At 48.0% G+C, this 22,651-nt stretch overlaps 1 protein-coding gene across 1 annotated transcript; it reads left to right on the top strand.

Annotated features, from left to right (window-relative positions):
* Nucleotides 1–1,520: 1,520 nt before the first annotated feature.
* Nucleotides 1,521–21,845, top strand: LOC309365884 (uncharacterized protein). Its single transcript, XM_081904478.1, has 3 exons — nucleotides 1,521–1,889; nucleotides 16,152–16,621; nucleotides 21,631–21,845. Exons 1-3 carry the CDS (start codon nucleotides 1,887–1,889, stop codon nucleotides 21,788–21,790), a joined length of 633 nt encoding a protein of 210 aa, XP_081760604.1. The 5' UTR covers nucleotides 1,521–1,886; the 3' UTR covers nucleotides 21,791–21,845.
* The last annotated feature ends 806 nt before the right edge of the window (nucleotides 21,846–22,651 follow it).

Here is a 22,651-nt window from a genome sequence, read left to right as displayed (position 1 = left end):
CGCCTGTTGCCCCAACACATTCCTCCTAAGTTAATCATGTATAGGTAAAGGTAAAGGGACCCCTGACCATTAGGTCCAGTTGTGGACGACTCTGGGGTTGCGGCGCTCATCTCACTTTACTGGCCGAGGGAGCCGGCGTACAGCTTCCAGGTCATGTGGGCAGCATGACTAAGCCGCTTCTGGTGAACCAGAGCAGCGCACGGAAATGCCGTTTACCTTTCCACCGAAGCGGTTCCTATTTATCTACTTGCACTTTGATGTGCTTTCGAACTGCTAGGTTGGCAGGAGCAGGGACCGAGCAACAGGAGCTCACCTCGTCATGGGGATTCGAACCGCCAACCACTCGCATCCCTTATTTAATCATGTATATCCCTCCCCTTTTCTGATGTAGCAATGATGTAGTGATGATGCTTAATGAACTACATACTGGGATAAGATAGAAACTTTTAAAAGTCCTCGTCACCCCATCCTCGGGGTTCAAAATTCCTCTTTGAACCTGTTGCGCAATAAACTTTGGTCTACAGCTATTTGCTCCGGTTGGTGGCTGGACTCCTTCCTTTATTCCGCAGGGACCTGCAGGCTCTGCCTGACCAGCTGGGGGACTGAGCAGCCTTGCACCTAGATTTTTCCGTAACACTTCCACTGAGGGAAGTAATAGTGAAAAGGATCTAGGAGTCTTGGTTGACCACAAACTTGACATGAGCCAACAGTGTGACGCAGCAGCTTAAAAAGCCAATGCAATTCTGGGCTGCATCAATAGGAGTATAGCATCTAGATCAAGGGAAGTAATAGTGCCACTGTATTCTGCTCTGGTCAGACCTCACCTGGAGTACTGTGTCCAGTTCTGGGCACCACAGTTCAAGAAGGACACTGACAAACTGGAACGTGTCCAGAGGAGGGCAACCAAATGGTCAAAGGCCTGGAAACGATGCCTTATGGCTAAGGGAGCTGGGCATGTTTAGCCTGGAGAAGAGGAGGTTAAGGGGTGATACGATAGCCATGTTCAAATATATCAAAGGATGTCACATAGAGGAGGGAGAAAGGTTGTTTTCTGCTGCTCCAGAGAAGCGGACACGGAGCAATGGATCCAAACTACAAGAAAGAAGATTCCACCTAAACATTAGGAAGAACTTCCTGACAGTAAGAGCTGTTTGACAATGGAATTTGCTGCCAAGGAGTGTGGTGGAGTCTCCTTCTTTGGAGGTCTTTAAGCAGAGGCTTGACAACCATATGTCAGGAATGCTCTGATGGTGTTTCCTGCTTGGCAGGGGGTTGGACTCGATGGCCCTTGTGGTCTCTTCCAACTCTATGATTCTATGAGTGCTCTTCCACTGAGCTGCAGCCCGTCCATGGCAATATCATGGCTTGCTGCTTCCTAAAGCCAAAATCCAGCCCTGTTGTTACTGATGGTGAGAACGGCATGTTCCTTTTTTGCTTCCTCAGCGTTGGGCCTCCTTTTTCCTCTTTTAAACCAGATCTCTAACACACACTCTCTCTCTCTCTCTCTCTCTCTCTCTCTCTCTCTCTCTCTCTCTCTTGGTCAGTCATTAGCATTCCTCAGAAGTTAAGTAAATTGAAAACACACACACTGCCACGGCACAGCGAAGGAAGGAAACTGCGCTCGCAACAAACGCTTTCTGCTGACACGGTCCGTCTGTCTAGCCTCCTCATGCACAGAGCTGGCTCTCTTGACTGGTAGATGGACTTGGGTTGAATCCATAACTGACCCACAGGGAATTCCAGAGAGATCGCTGGAGGAGATCTTAGGGCAGACGTCTCCCAGAGACGTTTTTAAATTGCCCATTGCATCGCTGACGTTGGAGGACAGCTGTCACTCTGATCCACTGCTGAAGTTCGCACTGAATTGCACCGGACAGATCTCTGCCATGGTGAGTCGGAGACTTTTTGGTTCATATTATCTCTGCCCAGCATATTAAAAATAGGTGTTTTGTGTGAAGGGAGAAGGTGGAGTTGATCTGCTGTCTATTACTGTCTTGAAGCGGCTTTCAAATTAGTTGTTGTCCAACTTGCATTCTGAGAAACCATTAGTACCTGGAACAGGGCAGGTGTGGCAAATGCTTTTCAGTCTAACCTCCCCACAAGCAAATCAGAACAAATGTGCAATAATTTTGCCTAACCTCCCGGCAAAGCGTGTGACAAGCAAATTGGGATGGAAGCTCAATGGGCAGGTTGTCTGAAAGCGACCTCACAGCACTAATGCTGGTCGAGTTTGCTACTCTGCATTGTCATTAAAAGCCAGGCTAGGGTCATCTAAAAAACAACAACAAAACCTTACTCAATTGATCATTTGAGATTTAGTCAGTTAACTTATCTGTTAAAGGAACATTCATTGCACGTGAGAAAAAAATAGCGGTGGTTCTAAAGAGGGGAAGCTAGATTCTTAAAAGACCAGCGGGGCAGGCACACAGGACCATAAGTCATAACACTGACTACTTCATCTGCATATGCAAATTAAGGAAAACATTTAGGGAAAATGTAATGGGGGGAAGGGTAAACAAAATCCAAAACATCTCCCAGTGTCATGGACCTCATCAGATCCATTCATCCTCCCTCTGCTATTTTCTTTCTTTCTCCAAGATTGGGTCTCCAAGATTTTGCTGTGTGTGTGTGTGTAAACAACTACAGAAACCAAAAACACGGAATGCACTGCACAAAACCAAAAGAGAATCGTATAATTGTATAGTTGGAAGGGACTCCAAGGGCCATCTAGTCCAGCCCCAAATAACTTGTGTGTGAGTTCTCAGGAGTGCCACAAACAATTTACTAAAACGCCCAAAGCGGTTTTTTTCCTGAAATTCCTTCATTGGGGGCATCTTGAAAGAGATAGACATACCAAAAGAAATAAGGACTTTATTTATGTATGCCACTACAGCAGCAAGAATGTTGATTGCACAAAATTGGAAGACGGGAGAAATGCCAACTAAAGAACAATGGCAAGAGAAATTGCAGAACTGGCAAAAATGTCAGATAGATTAAGAGAAAAAGACAACCGTGACTTTGAAAAAGAATGGGAACTATTTATATTATATTTGCAGAAGCAAAGAAGGTCAATAGACTTGATGGCAGGATTTAAATAAACATTCACATTATTAGAAATTATTAGTATTATTATTATTAGAAATTAGAAATTATTAGAAGTATTAGAAATTATTAGTATTAGAAAATGTTTAAAAAATAGTGAAATATTATGGTGTATTTAGTTTATTTTTAGGTTTTTAGGCTTGATGTTATGCTATTAACAACTTTTTCTGTTAGGAGATAGCAAAGTGGGTGAAAAGAGAGACAAACCAGAAGCGGAAGTTGGGGGAAGCCCTGGAGGGGAGAGAGGAATATATAGTAAATGTTAAGAATTTGAGATGTATGTAATGAATGAAAAAGAAAAATGAATAAAATTTAAAAAGAAAGAAAGAGATATAAATATAAGAATTTTCCAAGCAATTCAACAGTGACATAACACATACAAGGTGACGCTGACACAAAAAACCTGCACAAACCTTAAGCAACAGAACAAAATATCATTATCCCCCCAAGCTCCCCCCCCGAACGTCTCTATTTTCATCAGAGAAATGTCGGAGTGTATGGAGTTATCTGACACCCAAGCCATTGAAAGGCAATCCCTATATAGGGAAGGTTTTTTTTAAAATGTTTTATTATGTTTTTATATGGGACGCGGGTGGCGCTTTGGGTTAAACCACAGAGCCTAGGACTTGCCGATCAGAAGGTCGACGGTTCGAATCCCCGCGACGGGGTGAGTTCCCATTGCTCGGTCCCTGCTCCTGCCAACCTAGCAGTTCGAAAACACGTCAAAGTGCAAGTAGATAAATAGGTACCACTCCGGCGGGAAGGTAAACGGTGTTTCCGTGCGCTGCTCTGGTTTGCCAGAAGCGGCTTAGTCATGCTGGCCACATGACCCGGAAGCTGTATGCCGGCTCCCTCGGCCAGTAAAGCGAGATGAACACTGCAACCCCAGATTCGGTCATAACTGGACCTAATGGTCAGGGGTTCCTTTACCTTTATATTTGTTGGAAGCCACCCAGAGTGGCTGGGGCAACTCAGTCAGATGGGCAGGGCATAAGTAGTACGGTAAAATGGTTGTTGTTAATGTTATTATGGAATAGGACACCCCTGTTTTCATCCGAGAAATGTTGGAGGGTATGTAAGCATCTGCAGAAGATGAGAGAGAAAAGAGGCTTTGAATGGGAAAGGCAGAGTCCAGGGAAATACGATGCTGTGTGGTTAAGAACTTGGTGATGCGAAAATAAATCCTTTGTGGGCCAGGCATTTGGTGGCCCTTTCAAAGCCAGGGCTGATCATATGTTTTTCCTCTTTCTTGTGCTTGTCTGAGATCATGTTTTTTCAGGCCTTTCCAAACCTGCTCTGAAAGGGATTCATTGTCTGGTGAATACCAGACCCTTAACGCCTGAAAAAGAACGCAGAATATCTGGAAAAATAAAAATTACCAAACCATGTGATGTGGACAGTACAGCTCACGGCCACCAGATATGGTTACGGCAGCAACTCGCTTAAATGGCATTGTTCTTATTCATATTGAAATTTGTTACCCGCCCTTCACCCTAGGGCCCCAGGGGAGGTTGCAACTAACATGCAACATTCATATTGAAATATAGCACGGCACAATATTAAAAACAGCCTAAAGCAGCTTAACATTGCGAGAATAAAGTTGGTCCTGGAAATTTGTCAAAAGCCAGGGTAAAGGTTGGATGGTGTCAGCTCTTTACTGAACATCCATTCTGATTGGTTTTCAGGGAGGTTGTACAACATTGCGTCAAGCAATCATTTCCCCACATCTCCCATTGCCCCATAATTATCCTTCAGCATAATTAACCTTCCGCATAGTTATGCACAGCATGGAGAAAGCGAATAGAGAAATGGTTCTCTTCCCCTCTCATAACGCTAGAACCATGAAGCTGAATATTGGAAGAATCAAGACAGATGAAAGACCCTCCAAGTGCCCCTATTTGGGGGAGACAGTCCCGGATTTGCAGAAGCATACCCTCCAACATTACTCTCATGAAAAGAGGGACGTTCTAAGGCAGTGATGGCCAAACTTGGCCCTCCAGCTGTTTTGGGACTACAACTCCCATGATCCCTAGCTAACAGGACCAGTGGTCAGGGAAGATGGGAACTGTAGTCCCACAACAGCTGGAGGGCAAAGTTTGGCCATCACTGTTCTAAGGCAGGCTTCCTCAAACTCGGTCCTCCAGAAGTTTTTGAGACTACATCATCCCTGACCACTGGTCCTGCAATCATGGAGCAGGAATTCTAACACAAAGTGGGTCTGCAGCTTTAGCATGATTGCATTGAACGTTGTATCGCTCAGCTTGGCTGTGGCCACCAGAGCCAGGGCCATCTTGAATGTAGCAGGACCCCACACACTGACAGTGTAGCCCACTTCAGTTTGGGGTCAGTCACCCTATTGGCTGCGAGGAAGAACTCCAGCCGGGTGGCATAGGAGTCCTATTTCCCTGGAACCGTGGTGTCAAATTCCTTGATGTGGCCCTGGGTGGTCATGACGGCCGCTCTGTGTGATCGGCCTTGTGGCTTCAGCCAGTGATTTCCCCCTGGACCAGAGCACGCCAGGCACTCCTGTCTTCCACTGCCTCCCGCAGTTTGGTCAAACTCATGCTGGTAGCTTTGAGAACACTGTCCCACCATCTCGTCCTCTGTCGTCCCCTTCTCCTTGGGCCCTCCATCTTTCCCAACATCAGGGTCTTTTCCAGGGAGTCTTCTCTTCTCATGAGGTGGCCAAAGTCTTGGAGCCTTAGCTTCAGGATCTGTCCTTCCAGTGAGCACTCAGGGCTGATTTCCTTCAGAATGGAGAGGTTTGATCTTCTTGCTGTCCATGGGACTCTCAAGAGTCTCCTCCAGCACCATAATTCAAAAGCATCAATTCTTCGGCGATCAGCCTTCTTTATGGTCCAGCTCTCACTTCCATACATCACTACTGGGAAAACCATGGCTTTAACTATAAGCACCTTTGTTGGCAAGGTGATGTCTCTGCTTTTTAAGATGCTTTTTAATAGTTCAATAATGCATTTTTAAGTAGACAAATTTGACTATTAATTATAATTAAATTATAATTATAATTACGGTAAAACTTATCCGTCTTCTTATTTGATTGTGAATATGCTGACCGAGTCCCCCTTTGGAATCGGAGGCCTGGGCCAAATGGCCCATATGGCCCCCCTCTGTCTGGACCTGGTCACCAGTGAATTGTAGGTTGGTTCCCACAAGGCAAGACACAGCGATAACAGCAAGAACCTTTCTTGATCTACATAACTGGGAAACAGGGGCAAAGCAACTGCTTATATATATTTCTGAAAGCCTGGGCCACTCCCACTCCCAACGTGATTGGCTGTCTAAACTTCCAACCTGCGAATCGCAAGTTCAAGGGCCAATGGCAGCGGCCCGAATCCTGAAACGTTCTGTGATTGGACAACATGTGTTGAATTAGGAGCTCAGAATCCTTAATCCAGACTCGAGCTCAGGCAAACAGAGACCACTGAATAAATAACACTGGGATCAAATCAGAAACCAGTATGGCTTCTGTAAATCCAGAACTGTCCCTGGAAAATAGGAGCACTTGGAGGGTCTGTGAACCCACAACAACTGGAAGTCCACTGTTGTTCCCTGCTCCTGTTCTTAACTAGGGCTGGGTCATCCATGCCCCACAAGAAGAGGGGACAGAGCAGGGTGTGGTCTCATCCTGGGAGGTGGGACGGCCATTCAGCACAGTTCCTGACTCCTTAATTCACTCCCTGACTGCGATTCAAAGGAAGTATCTAGAATTAGAAGTCTGTTCGGATGCCATCTGGCAGCAGCGCAGGTTCTCTGGAAAAGGCAAGGCTGTGACTTGCCGGGAAACAAAAAGGCCTGCCTTTGTAGTCTGCACTTAATAGGCAGCTGGTTTGGATCATGCAAGGGAGGGAATCAGAAATGAATTGGGAGAGAGCAGTCGGCGGGCTTCGCACAGCTACGAAATCCAAAATGCTGAAAGCTTTGCTCAGGGAAACAGGCACCCTGGAATGCATTTGTGGGGTGAAGCATAAAGACCCCCGACAGAGAGGGGTCAGCTGTAAAATTCCGGGTAGGAACAGATGCCACTCATCGCTTTTGCAAAGTACCAGGAAGAACATGCAGACAAAAGGCGAGCCTGCTAGATCAGGCCAATGGCCCATCTAGTTCAAGATCCTGTTCGCACAATGGGTGGCTCACAGCTTCCTCCACTGCTGGGCAGACCCTCCAAGTGTCCCTATTTTCCAGGGACAGTCCCAGATCTACAGAAGCCATCCCAGTTTCTGATTTGATCCCAGAATGTCCCACTTTTCCTTAGGTAAAGGTAAAGGGGCCCCTGACCATTAGGTCCAGTCGTGGTCGACTCTGGGGTTGCGGCGCTCATCTCGCTTTCTTGGCCGAGGGAGCCGGCATACAGCTTCCGGGTCATGTGGCCAGCATGACTAAGCCGCTTCTGGCGAACCAGAGCAGCGCACGGAAATGGCGTTTACCTTCCCGCCGGAGCGGTACCTATTTATCTACCTGCACTTTGACGTACTTTTGAACTACTGGGTTGGCAGAGCAGGGACCGAGCAACGGGAACTCACCCCGTCGCGGGGATTCGAACCGCCTACCTTCTGATCAGCAAGTCCTAGGCTTTGTGGTTTAACCCACAGCACCACCCATGTCCCTCTCCTTTTCCTTGGGACATCCCTATTTTCATTGGAGAAATGTTGGAGGGTATGGAGTTATGCAACTCCAAGCCAAGAAGGTAAGGACGTATACAACCTTTAGAATACATCTGAAGGCAGCAATGTATGGGGAAGGTTTTTAAAAATGTTTAATGCTTTATTATGCTTTTATATACGTTGGAAGCCATCCAGAGTGGCTGGGGCAACCCCAGTCAGATGAGTAGGGGATGATGATGATGATGATGATGATGATGGAATAGGTAAAGGTAAAGGGCCCCTGACCATTAGGTCCAGTTGTGACCGACTCTGGGGTTGCAGCGCTCATTTCGCTTTATTGGCCAAGGGAGCTGGCGTACAGCTTCCGGGTCATGTGGCCAGCAGGACTAAGCTGCTTCTGGCGAACCAGAGCAGTGCACGGAAACGCCGTTTACCTCCCCACCAGAGCGGTACCTATTTATCTACTTGCACTTTGATGTGCTTTCGAACTGCTAGGTTGGCAGGAACAGGGACTGAGCAATGGGAGCTCACCCCGTCGTGGGGATTCGAACCGCCAACCTTCTGATTGGCAAGTCCTAGGCTCTGTGGTTTAACCCACAGCACCACCCGTGTCCCAATGATGATGGAATAGGATGTCCCTATTTTCATCAGAGAAATGTTGGAGGGCATGTATGGGCAGGTAATAGGCAACAGTCTTAGTTTAGCCCAGGGTGGTCCCGAGGGCTGTATGTGGCCCCCAGTGCCTTCATTGGTGGCCCTCAGCAACCTTTGACACCCCCTGCTCAGCCCTCATGCTGCTATCTCAATATTTTATTCAAGTTGGCACCCCTGCCAGTCAAATTAGATGATACCCAGTTCGATGGACCAATGGTCTTACTTGTTTTAAGGCATTCAGGTAGTTGTAAGCCAGATTCCTATATTTTCTGTGATTCTACGAGTTTATAGTTCAACCTTTCTTTACAAGAGCCACTTTGGAAAGGCTTTTTTTCTGCCATGAAGGATGGTGTAGAGATACTCCAGTGCAGAGGCAGAGTGGAGTAGTGGTTAGAGTCTTGGTGTCGCACCAGGGCTTCAAATGACCAGTCACAGCCTCTCAACTTGGCATACCTCACAGGGTTGTATTGTGAGGATCAAATGGTGGGGGAGAGGGAGAACTGTGTTGGCCAACTTGAGCATCTTGGAGGAGAGATGGGAGATCAATGAAACAAACAAACAAACAAACAAACAAACAAACAAAAACAAACATTGCTTCCTTCCAACAGATTCTGTCTCCATCTCTATCTGGCTTCATGGATTAATTAGAGCCGAACTTAATTTGGCCACCAAAACCTGCCTTTGAGTATTTTGCTGGAGGAAGCTTCTGGCAGCCAGGAAGGGCTCAGCAAGTTCTGCAGGAAGCAATGCCAAAAAAGACTCTACCCTAAAGGCCAGCCAGAGGGGGAGAGAGAGAGAGAACGAGAAACTCCTCCATTTCCCTTGCAGGATATTGGATGCCTCTAGGGAAAATCCAGTGTGCTGGGTTCTGTCACTGAGCACCAAATGGAGTTGCTGGAAACCTTAAGAGCCTCAGAGGAGTCTGCCGGATCAGGCCAGGGGCCTATGGATGGCTGATCATTGTGGGAAACTTGCAAACAGGATTTCAATGCAAGAGCACTCTCTGTGGTTTCCAACAGCTGGCATTCAGAAACGTAAAATAAACTATTTCCCCTATCGCTAATCCCTAACCCTAACGAAGAGTCGGACACGACTAAACAACAACAACCCTAACCATACCAAGAAAAAAATTCCTTCCAGTAGCACCTTAGAGACCAACTAAGTTTGTTCTTGGTATGAGCTTTTGTGTGCATGCACACTTCTTCAGATATACTGAAACAGAAGTCACCAGACCCTTAAATATAGTGAGAGGGTTGTTGTTTAGTCGTTTAGTCGTGTCCGACTCGTCGTGACCCCCTGGACCAGAGCACGCCAGGCCCTCCTGTCTTCCACTGCCTCCTGCAGTTTGGTCAAACTCATGCTGGTAGCTTTGAGAACACTGTCCAACCATCTCGTCCTCTGTTGTCCCGTTCTCCTTGTGCCCTCCATCTTTCCCAACATCAGGGTCTTCTCTTCTCATGAGGTGGCCAAAGTCTTGGAGCCTCAGCTTCAGGATCTGTCCATCCAGTGAGCACTCAGGGCTAATTTCCTTAAGAATAGATAGGTTTGATCTTCTTGCAGTCCACGGAACCCTCAAGAGTCTCCTCCAGCACCATAATTCAAAAGCATCCATTCTTCAGTGATCAGCCTTCTTTATGGTCCAGCTCTCACTTCTATACATCACTACTGGGAAAACCATAGCTTTAACTATACGGACCTTTGTCGGCAAGGTGATGTCTCTGCTTTTTGAGAGGGTGTGGAGGGGTATTACTCAGAAGGCGGGTGGGAATGGGTGATTGGCTGATAGGTGTGGTAAACCTGTTGATGCCTGTTAACGACTGCAATTGGTCTTACAGGAAAAAGCAAGGGGTGAGATGGCCAAAAATAGCTTTATTATGTATAATGAGATAAGAATCCAATGTCTCTATTCAGACCAGGTCTCTCCATAGTTTTAAGTTTGGTAATGAGTTGCCATTCAGCAACTTCTCTTTCCAGTCTATTTCTGAAATTCTTTTGTAATAAGACAGCTACTTTGAGATCTTGTATGGAATGTCCTGGGAGATTAAGGATTAAAGGCAGTAATTAAGCACATGAGAAGAGTTTGTTGGATAAGGCCAATGACCCATCTAGACCATCATCCTGTTCTGTCATTCTTTGTGCTCAAAAGTCCTCTGTCTTCTTGCGGTTTCCAGCAAATGGTATTCAGAACCGTAGAATGGTAGAGTTGGAAGGGACCCCAGGGGTCATCAAGTCCAACCCCCTGGATTTCAGGAATCTAAGCTAAAGCATCCATGACAGATGGCCCTCCAGCCTCTGCTTACAAACCTTCAAGGAAGGAGAGTCCACAGAAGCATTGTTACTCCTGATTAGGGTAGCCTTCCCTGGGTTTGTCTAATCTTCTCAGAAAGCCATCTCAGTTGGTATTCACCACTGCTTCCTGCAACAGGGAGTTCCATAGATTAACCGTGCACTACATAAATAAGTGCCTCCTTTTGTGGGATGTTGGATGCCTCTGGGGAGAATACCGAGTGCTGGGTTTTTCGGGACTGAACACCGGAAGGAAAGAGGGGGAAACCTTAGCAAGGCAGATCGTTTTTGTGCGGCTGTTGGGTTGTGCAGGGCACAGGTGGGCAAGAGACAGCCGTGGCAGGTGGCCAGGTGGTTCTTGCCAGGGGACGGCTGCTGGTTGCCAACAGCAAAGCTGTAATGATTGCTTTCCTGGCAGGAAGGGAATCTGGACGCAAATTATTGCAAGGACGAGCTGAACAAAAAGGAGGTTGGTGATCCTAATTGCTAAAAACTGGGGAAAAGAAATTGTGCCAACAAAAAATGAATGGCAAGACAAACTGTTAGAGTACATTGAACTGGCTAGATTGAGGCAATTAGAGATCACACTAGACAAGAGTTTCAAAAAGCATGGGCGAAATGCAGAGAATACTTCGCAAAACAGTGCCCTAAAATACATACCTGGACTTGTTTCGATTAACGTCTGCAGGAGACTTTGTGGATATTTAAGTTCTAATTACAAAAATCTTAATAACTATTCATAAAGGAAACAGCTTCTAAGAAGTAAATAAGGAGGCCAGATACAGGATAAAGGAAGTCTTTTATTTGGTTGTTTGTATTGTTTTATGTTATGCTTATTGTATGTTATGTTCACGTTTAATGAGGGTGGATTTCTGTATCGGGGGTGTGTGTGTAAGGGTTTATGTTATGTTGCAAATAAAATTTCCAATAAAAATTAAAAAAGTAAAGGAGGTTGGTAATGGAGGTGAGGGGCTTTTTTGTGCCAATCAGCTTACAAGGTAGTAGCAGTTCTTGTTGTTGTTAATTAAATTTATATACCATCCTATGCCCAGGGCAATTCACAACTACGTTAGTTAGTTAGTTAGTTAGTTAGTTAGTTAGTTAGTTAGTTAATTGGAGAACCTCTGTCCTGCCTTTTCATAGACTCATAGAATTGTAGAGTTGGAAGGGTCCTGGGATCATCTAGTCCAACCCCTTCAACGCGGGAATCTCAGCTAATAATAATAATAATAATAATAATTTATTATTTATACCCCGCCCATCTGGCTGAGTTTCCCCAGCCACTCTGGGCAGCTCCCAATCAGTGTTAAAAACAGTACAGCATTACATATTAAAAACTTCCCTGAACAGGGCTGCCTTAAGATGTTTTCTGAATGTCAGGTAATTCTTTATCTCTTTGACATCTGATGGGAGGGCGTTCCACAGGGCGGGCGCCACTACCGAGAAGGCCCTCTGTCTGGTTCCCTGTAGCCTCACTTCTCGCAATGAGGGAACCGCCAGAAGGCCCTCGGCGCTGGATCTCAGTGTCCGGGCTGAACGATGGGGGTGGAGACGTTCCTTCAGGTATACAGGACCGAGGCCGTTTAGGGCTTTAAAGGTCAGCACCAACACTTTGAATCGTGCTCGGAAACGTACTGGGAGCCAGTGCAGATCTCTCAGAACCGGTGTTATGTGGTCCCGGCGGCCACTCCCAGTCGCCAGTCTAGCTGCCGCATTCTGGATTAATTGCAGTTTCCGGGTCACCTTCAAAGGTAGCCCCACGTAGAGCGCGTTGCAGTAGTCCAAGCGTGAGATAACTAGAGCATGCACCACTCTGGCGAGACAGTCCGCGGGGAGGTAGGGTCTTAGCCTGCGTACCAGGTGGAGCTGGTAGACAGCTGCCCTGGACACAGAGTTAACCTGTGCCTCCATGGACAGCTGTGAGTCCAAAATGACTCCCAGGCTGCACATTCAGGACCAGGGAATCCTCCACACCTGCCCGCCTCCTGTCCCCCAAAAACAGTACTTCTGTCTTGTCAGGATTCAACCTCAATCTGTTAGCCGCCATCCAACCTCCAACCGCCTCCAGGCACTCACACAGGACCTTCACCGCCTTCACTGGTTCTGATTTAAAGGAGAGGTAGAGCTGGGTGTCATCTGCATACTGATGAACACCCAGTCCAAACCCCCTGATGATCTCTCCCAGCGGCTTCATATAGATATTAAAAAGCATGGGGGAGAGGACAGAACCCTGAGGCACCCCACAAGTGAGAGCCCAGGGGTCTGAACACTCACCCCCCCCACCACTTTCTGGACACGGCCCAGGAGGAAGGAGCGGAACCACTGTATGACAGTGCCCCCAGCTCCCAGCCCCTCAAGACGGTCCAGAAGGATGTTATGGTCGATGGTGTCAAAGGCCGCTGAGAGATCCAGCAGAACTAGGAAACAGCTCTCACCTTTGTCCCTAGCCCGCCGGAGATCATCAACCAGCGCGACCAAGGCAGTTTCAGTCCCATGGTGAGGCCTGAATCCCGATTGGAAGGGATCCAAATGGTCCGTTTCCTCCAGGCGTGCTTGGAGTTGTTCAGCAACCACCCGCTCAATCACCTTGCCCAAGAATGGCAGATTTGAGACTGGGCGATAGTTGGCCAAATTGGCCGGGTCTAAAGATGTTTTTTTAAGAAGCGGTTTAATGACCGCCTCTTTCAGTGGGTCTGGGAAGGCTCCCTCACAGAGGGAAGCATTCACCACCCCGCAGAGCCCATCGCCCAGCGCTTCCCGGCTCGCTTTTATCAGCCAGGATGGGCAAGGATCAAGGAGACAGGTGGTCGGTTTCACTCGTCCAAGCAGCCTGTCCACATCCTTGGAGGTAACAGATTGGAATTGATCCCATATAACAGGACCAGACAGAACTCTAGCACTCTCCCGCCCTGGCCCTGCTCCCACGGTGGAGTCTACCTCCTTCTGAATCTGAGCGATTTTATCTGCAAAAAACTTTGCAAAAGCATTGCAGGAGATCTTAGGGTCCCTACCAGGCCCCGGTGGTACAGGTGGTTCCGATAAACTGCGAACCACCTGAAAAAGTCTCCTGCTGCTGTTTTCTGCAGATGCAATGGAGGCGGCGAAGAAGGCCCTCTTCGCCGTCGCCATTGCCACTTTGTAGGCTTGACGTTGAGCTCTAACCCGTGTCCGGTCTGATTCAGAATGAGTTTTCCGCCACCGGCGCTCTAGCCGTCTCAACGATTGTTTCATCACCCTCAGCTCTGGGGAAAACCACAGGGCTGTCCGGGCTCCATGCAATCGGAGAGGGCGCTTCGGAGCCAGACAGTCAATTGCCCTGGTTAGCTCCGCATTCCAGCGTGCCACCAGGGAATCAGCTGAAAGGCCATCAACTTGGGATAAAGCATCCCCTACCACTCTCTGGAAGCCAATTGGATCCATTAAGTGGCGGGGGCGGACCATCCGAATCGGTCCCACCTCCCTGCAGAGGGGATGGGTCGCAGAGAAGTCTAGTTGCACCAGGAAGTGATCTGACCATGGCACTTCTTTTGTTTCGCTTTTAGCTAATGTCAGATCACCAACATCCGTAGAGGTAAACACCAAGTCTAAGGCATGTCCGTGGCTATGAGTTGGGCCAGACTTATTCAGGGACAGCCCCATGGAGGCCATGCTTTCCACGAAGTCCCGAGCGGCCCCTTGTAAGGTCGTGTCGGCATGGATGTTAAAATCCCCCAGGACAACCAAGCTAGGTGTCTCCAGGAGCATATCCGCCACGACCTGAAGCAGCTCGGGCAGGGAATCCTTGGTGCAGCGGGGAGGTCGGTACACCAGTAGGAATCCTGTACTGCCCCTATTGCCCAACTTCCAGAACATGCACTCAGAAAACTGGGTCTTCCCAATAGGACGCCTGGTGCAGACTAATGACTTCCTAAAAATCACTGCAACCCCCCCTCCCCGCCCACATGACCTGGGTTGCTGTGCGTAAGAGAAACCTGGTGGGCAAGCAGCGGCAAGGACAGGCCCATCTGCTTCATCCAACCAGGTCTCTGTCACACATGCCAGGTCAAATCCTCCATCCACAATCAGGTCGTGGATGGCAGTGGTTTTATTCATCATTGACCTGGCATTGCACAGCAACACTTTCAGGTCATGTGGGTTTCCCTTGCTGATTACTGTATCCTTCCGGTCAGGACCAGACCTGGAGGCAGGGATAGTCCTCAAACAACGGCTAAACCTGCCTCCTCGGTACTGACATGGTCTGGTCTTAGCATAGCTCCTCCTCCTGCCCGTAATCACTGAGATCGGGTGTCCCAATACATCTCCCCCTGTGGACCTGCCCCACCCAATCTATTGGCTGAGGCCCACTCCCAGGCAGCCATGACCCTTCCCCTTAAAAGGCAAAATACAAACTATATAATAATTTAACAGAATAATAATAATAATAAAACAAAACAAAGCAAGGAACAATAGTGCTGACTCAGTGCTTATCCCACCCCAAGCAAAAATAAAATAATGAAATAATATAATATTATAAAAAACAACAACCACCATTTAAAGTGCTGCAAATTAAAAGCGATTAAAACATTTAAAACCATTTTGTCCATTGCTGCCGGTAGCTGCTCAGGCCTCTAAACTGTAGTGGTAGTGCAGGCCCCGCCCCCTAGGCCGGATGGAGTTGGCAGGAGAGGGAGCGGTCCTCCCCACACTCACGTAAGCAGCAGCAGCAGCCCATGACAGCTAAAGTACCCATGACAGATGTCCACCTAACCTCTGCTTTAAAACCTCCAAGGAAGGAGAGTCTACAACCTCTCAAGGAAGCCCATTCCACTGTTGAACAGCTCTTGCTGTCAGAAAGTTTTTCTTCACGTTTAGTCGGAATCTCCTTTCTTGTAGCTTGAAGTCATTAGTTCGGGTCCCAACCCCCTGGAACAGCAGAAAACAAACTTGCTCCACCTTCCATGTGAAAGCCTTTCAGATATTTGAATTGGACCATCCGATCACCTCTCTGTCTCCTCTCCCCCAGGCTAAACACCCCAAACTCCCTTGACTGAGTTCTTTCCACACTGGGAAAAAGCACTGGGCTTGGAAAAACAGGTCTGAATGTAAGGATATAGTTCCATTCCACCTTAAAAGGAACAGGCATGACTGTTGTGTGTCACATGACTGTTTACTTCCAGCACAGTCTGCTGGGAACGTTTGTATATTGCTTTTGCTATTTCTGTTTTGCTTGGAGACGAAGGGAAGCAGACATGCTTTTCCTTTGTTCCTGAACTATGCTGAATAAACGCTGTAAATAATGCTTACACATGTCTCTGTCTGCCACTTCTGTTGTGAGGATTTATTCACTCTACTGATAAGAGCGGGCACAGCTTCTAAACGTATCGGAGGCTCATGCCACTGATTGATGCTGCCCATCAATCTCCCCGGCAGCATCTCAACACTGAATTCAGGTGTAACCACCCACACCCCATCTCTGAGAATAGTGACTCGCCTTTCCTTGTTTTCCAGGTCACAACAAGACCACTCGGGGTTTGGAGCCTGCTGCTAGGGCTGAGTCTTCTTATACCCGCTCAGAGCAAGGAAAAGGAATCACTGGGCAATGCCACGGTGAGACCAACTCCAGAAGATCGTGGAGATCAGTCCCCAAATCCAGACTTTTGTGACTTCACATTTCACATCCCCTGGTCTGGGAGCTCTTGCATGCAAATGACCCAGGCAACTGCCACGCCGGCCTCACAGGAAGAGCTGGACCATCTCAAGATCTTGTTGGAGGACCTTGGAGGCAACCTGAAGAGTCTTCAGGAGGCTGCAGCTCTGGAGGCTGGTCAGTCCAGGTACCAGGACATCATTTCACAAGCCCTTCCTGATGTGAGAGAGGCCAACGGGGAGTTCCATGAGATCCTTGGAAAGTTCCTGCAGGAGTTGGAGGAACACATCCATGCAGATGATCATCTGCATGCAGAGGACGAGAAAAAGAAGTAGGTGCTTCTTCACAACAGATGCTCTTTTTGCGGAGCTTAGCAATGGAGCACAGAGCTAGCTGCTTTGTACATCCTATATCATCCTCTGCAGGATTAGCGGGAGGGTGAGTGGAAAGGAAGGAGATCTCTTGTAAAACTGGAACCTTGGGTCAGCCAAGGAAGTAACTATTGGCAAAACCTATTGGTGTTTCGCAACTTTCCGACTAGTTGCAGGACCTTAGCTGACCTAGCAGAGTACACGCAGAATCCATGGAAGCAATTGGCGACTTGGCTGCAGACAGGATAGATGAAGCAGGACCAGGAACTTGTAGTTAGGTGTTTATTGTATACAGTGGACTATTTACAGGAACAGAACACCGATCTTTTGCTAGCTCTCTCTGACACGACTCACAACTCCTACACTGACACACAGAACTACTAAACTCCTGAACTACTGAACTAACACATTCCAGTTGGTAGGCCATTAATTATCACTCCCTTGAGAGAGCTTGACCAATCAGGGAGCTGTCTCCATTCCTCTGTTATCACCAGGCAGACTTACTCCTTCAGATTGCCTTCTGGCTGCCTGCCAAACCTTAATTGACTCTGTGTGAGTAGCTGCACATACACAGTTTCCCAACAGTAACCGGCAGGCAGAGGAAAGGAAATCCTTCCTTCTCGGGCAGGGGACACATTGATTTCAGCTCCTACTTAAAGGCAAAGTTACCTGGTTTGCGCCTTCTGAAATTATTATTATTATTTTATTTATTTATACCCTGCCCATCTGGGTGGCTCCCAACAGAATATTAAAAACACGATAAAACATCAAACATTAAGAACTTCAGATGTCTTCTAAACTTCTAAGTTCTTCTAAGAACTTCAGATGCCTTCAGATGTCTTCTAAAAGTAAGATAGTTGTTTATTCTTTTGACATCTGATGGAAGGGCATTCCACAGGGTGGGTGCCACTACCGAGAAGGCCCTCTGCCTGGTTCCCTGTAACTTGGCTTCTTGCAGCGAGGGAACTGCCAGAAGGCCATCGGTGCTGGACCTCAGTGTCCGGGCTGGACGATGGGGGTGGAGACGCTCCTTCAGGTATACTGGGCCGAGGCCGTTTAGGGCTTTAAAGGTCAGCACCAACACTTTGAATTGTGCTCGGAAACGTACTGGGAGCCAATGTAGGTCTTTCAGGACCGGTGTTATATGGTCTCCGCAGCGGCTCCCAGTCACCAGTCTAGCTGCTGCATTCTGGATTAATTGCAGTTTCCAGGTCACCTTCAAAGGTAGCCCCACGTAGAGCGCATTGCAGTAGTCCAAGAGGGAGATAAACAGAGCATGCACCACTCTGACCAGACAGTCTGCGGGCAGGTAGAGTGTCAGCCTGCATACCAGATGGAGCTGGTAAACAGCTGCCCTGGACACAGAATTGACCTGCGCCACCATGGACAGCATGAAACATATGAAACAATATGCAGCCTTTGAAATCCACACTTTTCTAGAGCAAAGTGTGCATAGAAGTGAATATATTCATGAAAATACCATACAGAAATGCAATATGTTGGGGGGAATTATTTGCAGGGGGGGGAAGTAAAAACTACATATAAACATAGGTCTATCAGGAGGAATTCGTACTGCAATGCTGCCAAATTTTCACAACGGTTATTTTTAAAAAATAAAATTGCAAAAAATTCCTGCAGAAATGTGGAGGGTTGAGTTTATGAGAAGCTGAGAGAGCTGAAACGGACAAATCTGCTCGGATTAGGCCAATGCTGGGTTAAGCCAGTGGCCCATCTAGTTGAGCATCCTGCCTTCGCAGTGACCAACCAGATGCCCATTGCGTGGAACCCAAAAGCAGGATCTGAGCACAAGAGCATCACTCTCACCACCTGTGGTTTCCAGCAACTGGGATTCAGTTGCATCGCTGCCTCTGACTGTGGAGGGCAGAGCAGAACCCGTGTGGCTCATAGCCACCCATAGTCTCCTCCTCCTCCATGAATTTGTCTAATGCTCTTTTAAAGCCATCTAGGATGGTGGCCAGCACTGCCTCATGTGGCAGGGAGTTCCACAGTTTAATAAATTATAATTATATTATACCCTGCCCATCTGGCTGGGTCTCCCCAGCCACCCTGGGCGGCTTCCAACAAAGTATTAAAATACAGTGGTCTGTTAAACATTAAAAGCTTCCCTAAAGAGGGCTGCCTTCGGATGTCTTCTAAAAGTCTGGTAGTAGTTCTCTTTGACATCTGGTGGGAGGGCGTTCCACAGGGTAGGTGCCACCACTGAGAAGGCCCTCTGCCTGGTTCCCTGTAACCTCACTTCTCGCAATGAGGGAACCGCCAGAAGACCCTCAGTGCTGGACCTCAGTGTCTGGGCAGAACGATGGAGGTGGTACAGGACCAGGACCGTTTAGGGCTTTAAAGGTCAGCACCAACACTTTGAATTGTGCTCGGAAATGTACTGGGAGCCAATGCAGATCTGTCAAGACCAGTGTAAACTCTGTTCTGTGTGAATAAGGACTTTCTTTTGCCTGTCCTGAACCTCCCACCTTCACCTTCTCTGGACATCCATGAGTTCTAGTCCTATGAGCGAGGGAGAAAATATTTCTCTCTTTCGGTTTTCTCCATGCCATGCCTCCTCTTATAAACTTCTCCGGCAGGCCTTGCATTACGTGTTGCAAGGAGAGAAGCTTGTACATTCAGCCCGCAATGCTGAGAGTCTGGGACTGGCTGAGCGAGAGCAATTTCTTTATATATTTTTTCTGCTGATTCTCAGGGGTTTCTCCTGGGGAATTTACATTGCCCCGGCTCAATTTCACATCCGAGCTGGAATTTGGCCGGCGGTTTTGCGGCTGTGTAACTCACTCAGCCACCAGCTCCCTGCGCGATGGATGCCATGTCCCAACAGGGGAGAGAGAGAGAGAAGCTAAAATCTTGCTCCTCGGTCTCCATTGCCTCCTGTCCTCATATTCCTGGCCCCCCACTCTCCTGCACACCCACTGTGCCCTTGAAAACACCCAAGCCCCCCTCCCTGCTTAATAGCACCACAATAAAATGAATGGGAGGGATGCGGGTGGCGCTGTGGGTTAAACCACAGAGCCTAGGACTTGCCAATCGGAAGGTCGTCGGTTCGAATTCCAGCGACGGGGTGAGCTCTCGTTGCTCGGTCCCTGCTCCTGCCAACCTAGAAGTTGAAAGCATGTCAAAGTGCAAGTAGATAAATAGGTACCACTCTGGCGGGAAGGTAAACGGAATTTCCGTGTGCTGCTCTGGTTCGCCAGAAGCGGCTCTTAGTCCTGCTGGCTACATGACCCGGAAGCTGTACGTCGGCTCCCTCGGCCAGTAAAGCGAGAGGAGAGCCGCAACCCGAGTCGGCCATGACTGGACCTAATGGTCAAGGGTCCCTTTGCCTTTACTAGAATGAATGGGCATTAGACACAGGGGAGCCCAGAATTTAGTGATACACCATCGGCTTTGCTTGCTGAATGCCCCGGCTTCAATTCTCAATGGCGTCTCCAGAGAGAACCTCTACCCAGTGGCTTTAAAATTTCAGTGGCACCCTGTGCGATGCCAAAATTTGTCCCCCCTCCACTGCCTCTTGCCTTCCGTTGTTCGCCATTATTGCAGCGCCCCTGGCGGCACCCTCTCAGCTCCGCCCTGCTTGAAATTCTGCCCTGCTTGAAATTCTGTAGAGCTGCTGCTGGTCCATGTGGACTTCCGAATTGTGGGAATGTTCTGTTACAATATTGAAGCAATGCTGCTGCAAAGTCCTAGCTTGAAAAGTAAACATGATGGGAATGTTGGGACTGCCCGTGGGAAACAGAGGGACAGTCAATTCACAGTGCGAAGCACCGGAATTAGCTCAGAGTGTAATAAGAGCTGTATAGGAAGTACAGGAAGTGTTTGTCACTACACTGCTGGAGTTTGAAGAGAGCAGTCATGTTTTTTGTAATGCTGCAAAGACAGAAATAAAGGCATGTAAATACGTTTCTGTCTATCTCTTTCCCCTGCCAGGGAGGCAGGAAAGAGGGTGTGTGTTCTTCTCACGTTTGAGAAGAATCGCCGATCGAGACCTAGCCTGCGCTTGCTGGGGAATGCAGCCAGGGAGGTCAACAGGGAATCAAGCCGAGTGCCTGGGATTGTTTGCCAGTTTCTACTGATATGGGCTTGAATTTCCGACATGTTCAGGGTGGCAAGAGAGGATATATTGTTTATTATTATTATATAATAAATCTTATTTATATCCCGCCCTCCCCAGCAGAAGCCGTTCCTTTACTTAGCAGAGTTTACATTCCCCTTCTAACACACACACAGCAGATAGCTGGTTGCAGGCTCGTGTGAGCCTCTCACTATATATTCCTGGTAAAGGTAAAGGGACCCCTGACCATTAGGTCCAGTCGTGGCTGACTCTGGAGTTGTGGCGCTCAGAGCACGCCAGGCACTCCTGTCTTCCACTGCCTCCCGCAGTTTGGTCAAACTCATGCTGGTAGCTTCGAGAACACCGTCCAACCATCTCGTCCTCTGTCGTCCCCTTCTCCTTGGGCCCTCCATCTTTCCCAACATCAGGGTCTTTTCCAGGGAGTCTTCTCTTCTCATGAGGTGGCCAAAGTCCTGGAGCCTCAGCTTCAGGATCTGTCCTTCCAGTGAGCACTCAGGGCTGATTTCCTTCAGAATGGAGAGGTTGGATCTTCTTGCAGTCCGTGGGACTCTCAAGAGTCTCCTCCAGCACCACAATTCAAAAACCTTGCGCCTCTCCCCTTCCTTCTCCTCCTCCAGCGCAGCTAGACTGCTCCTCTTTGCCCCTGGTGCTGCTGCTAGGAGTCTGTTCCTTCGAATGGTCTTCCTGTTCATCACTTGCAGAGGGGGCTATGACATTGGAAAGCAGATCCGGACAGTTATGTCTGCGGAAAGAGTACAGGCTCTTGTGTTCCCTCTTCTGATTGCTCATAAAAGCCCACAACACTTTCCTCTTGTTTTTATCCCGTTTGGCTAAAGAGGGTTTTCCTTGTTTTCTCCCTCCTTTTCTGCGTAGGTTAAACGAACACTTGCGGGGAATGGACAGGATGCTGCGGGTGACCAGTCACCTGGCCGAGCAGCTGGACCAAGCATCCCAGGACCTCCTGGTCAAGATGACCAGCCTTTCGGAGAAACCAGCCACCCGGGTGGAAGGAAGCGCCCTGAAGACATCTTAGCTGCGCATCCCGTTCTCTGTCCGCAAAAGCATTAAAAGAAAGGTCTCGGCATTCATTGTGGAATCGGTTCCAGTAATTTTTTATGTTTTTTCTGGGTGCACGTACTTTCCTCATTTCGTGGGGACACTGAGTGGGTCACCTCCTGCTCAAAGAAGCCTCATCTTTTGCAGTTCTCGCACCTGCCTGCACAGTGCGGGAAAATCCCACACTACAAGCGGTACCAGGTGCTAATTCTGGGCCGTAGGGTAGGGGTAGAGGGTAAATATAAATATAATAATAATTTTTTATTTGTACCCTGCTCTTCCCAGGCTCAGGGTGGCTGACAACAAATTTAAAGCACTTAATTGATGCAACAAAAACTAGCATAAAATACAGTATAAGACGTGAATAACAATAAATTCAGAATTCAAAAATAAATTTAGGGGGGAAATCCATCCAATAGGGATTTTAGGGATTTAAGAAGGCATCCGTTTCCAATCCAGCCCATAACTGTCTCACGCAGCACTGTTTCCATTCTACTGCATTTCCTCTTCTGCCAAAAGTGATGCTATTCGCCTCCCTGCCTCCTGTGGCAAAATTCTGTAACTTACATAAATCATGCCTGTGATTCCTGCATCGCAGGGGGTTGAACTAGATGACCGCTGGAGCCCCTTCCAGCTCTATGATTCTAAGAATGCCAGCGTAGCTTACATGCAACTTATATATAATACCCAGTATCTTCAGGTAGGGCTCTTCCTTTCTGAAACCATGGAGAGCGTCTGCCAGCCAGTGGGGGCAAAACTGAGGTATGTGGACCAACGTGTTATGCATGAATCATAAAACGGTAGGTTTGGAAGGGACCCCACCGGTCATCTAGCCCAA

The sequence above is a fragment of the Podarcis melisellensis genome, assembly GCF_964234715.1.
Source record: "Podarcis melisellensis genome assembly, chromosome: 3".
NCBI classification, from domain to species: Eukaryota; Metazoa; Chordata; class Lepidosauria; order Squamata; family Lacertidae; genus Podarcis; species Podarcis melisellensis.
The sequence above is the reverse complement of the archived record's forward strand: the minus strand, read 5'-3'. Positions and strand labels throughout refer to the sequence as shown.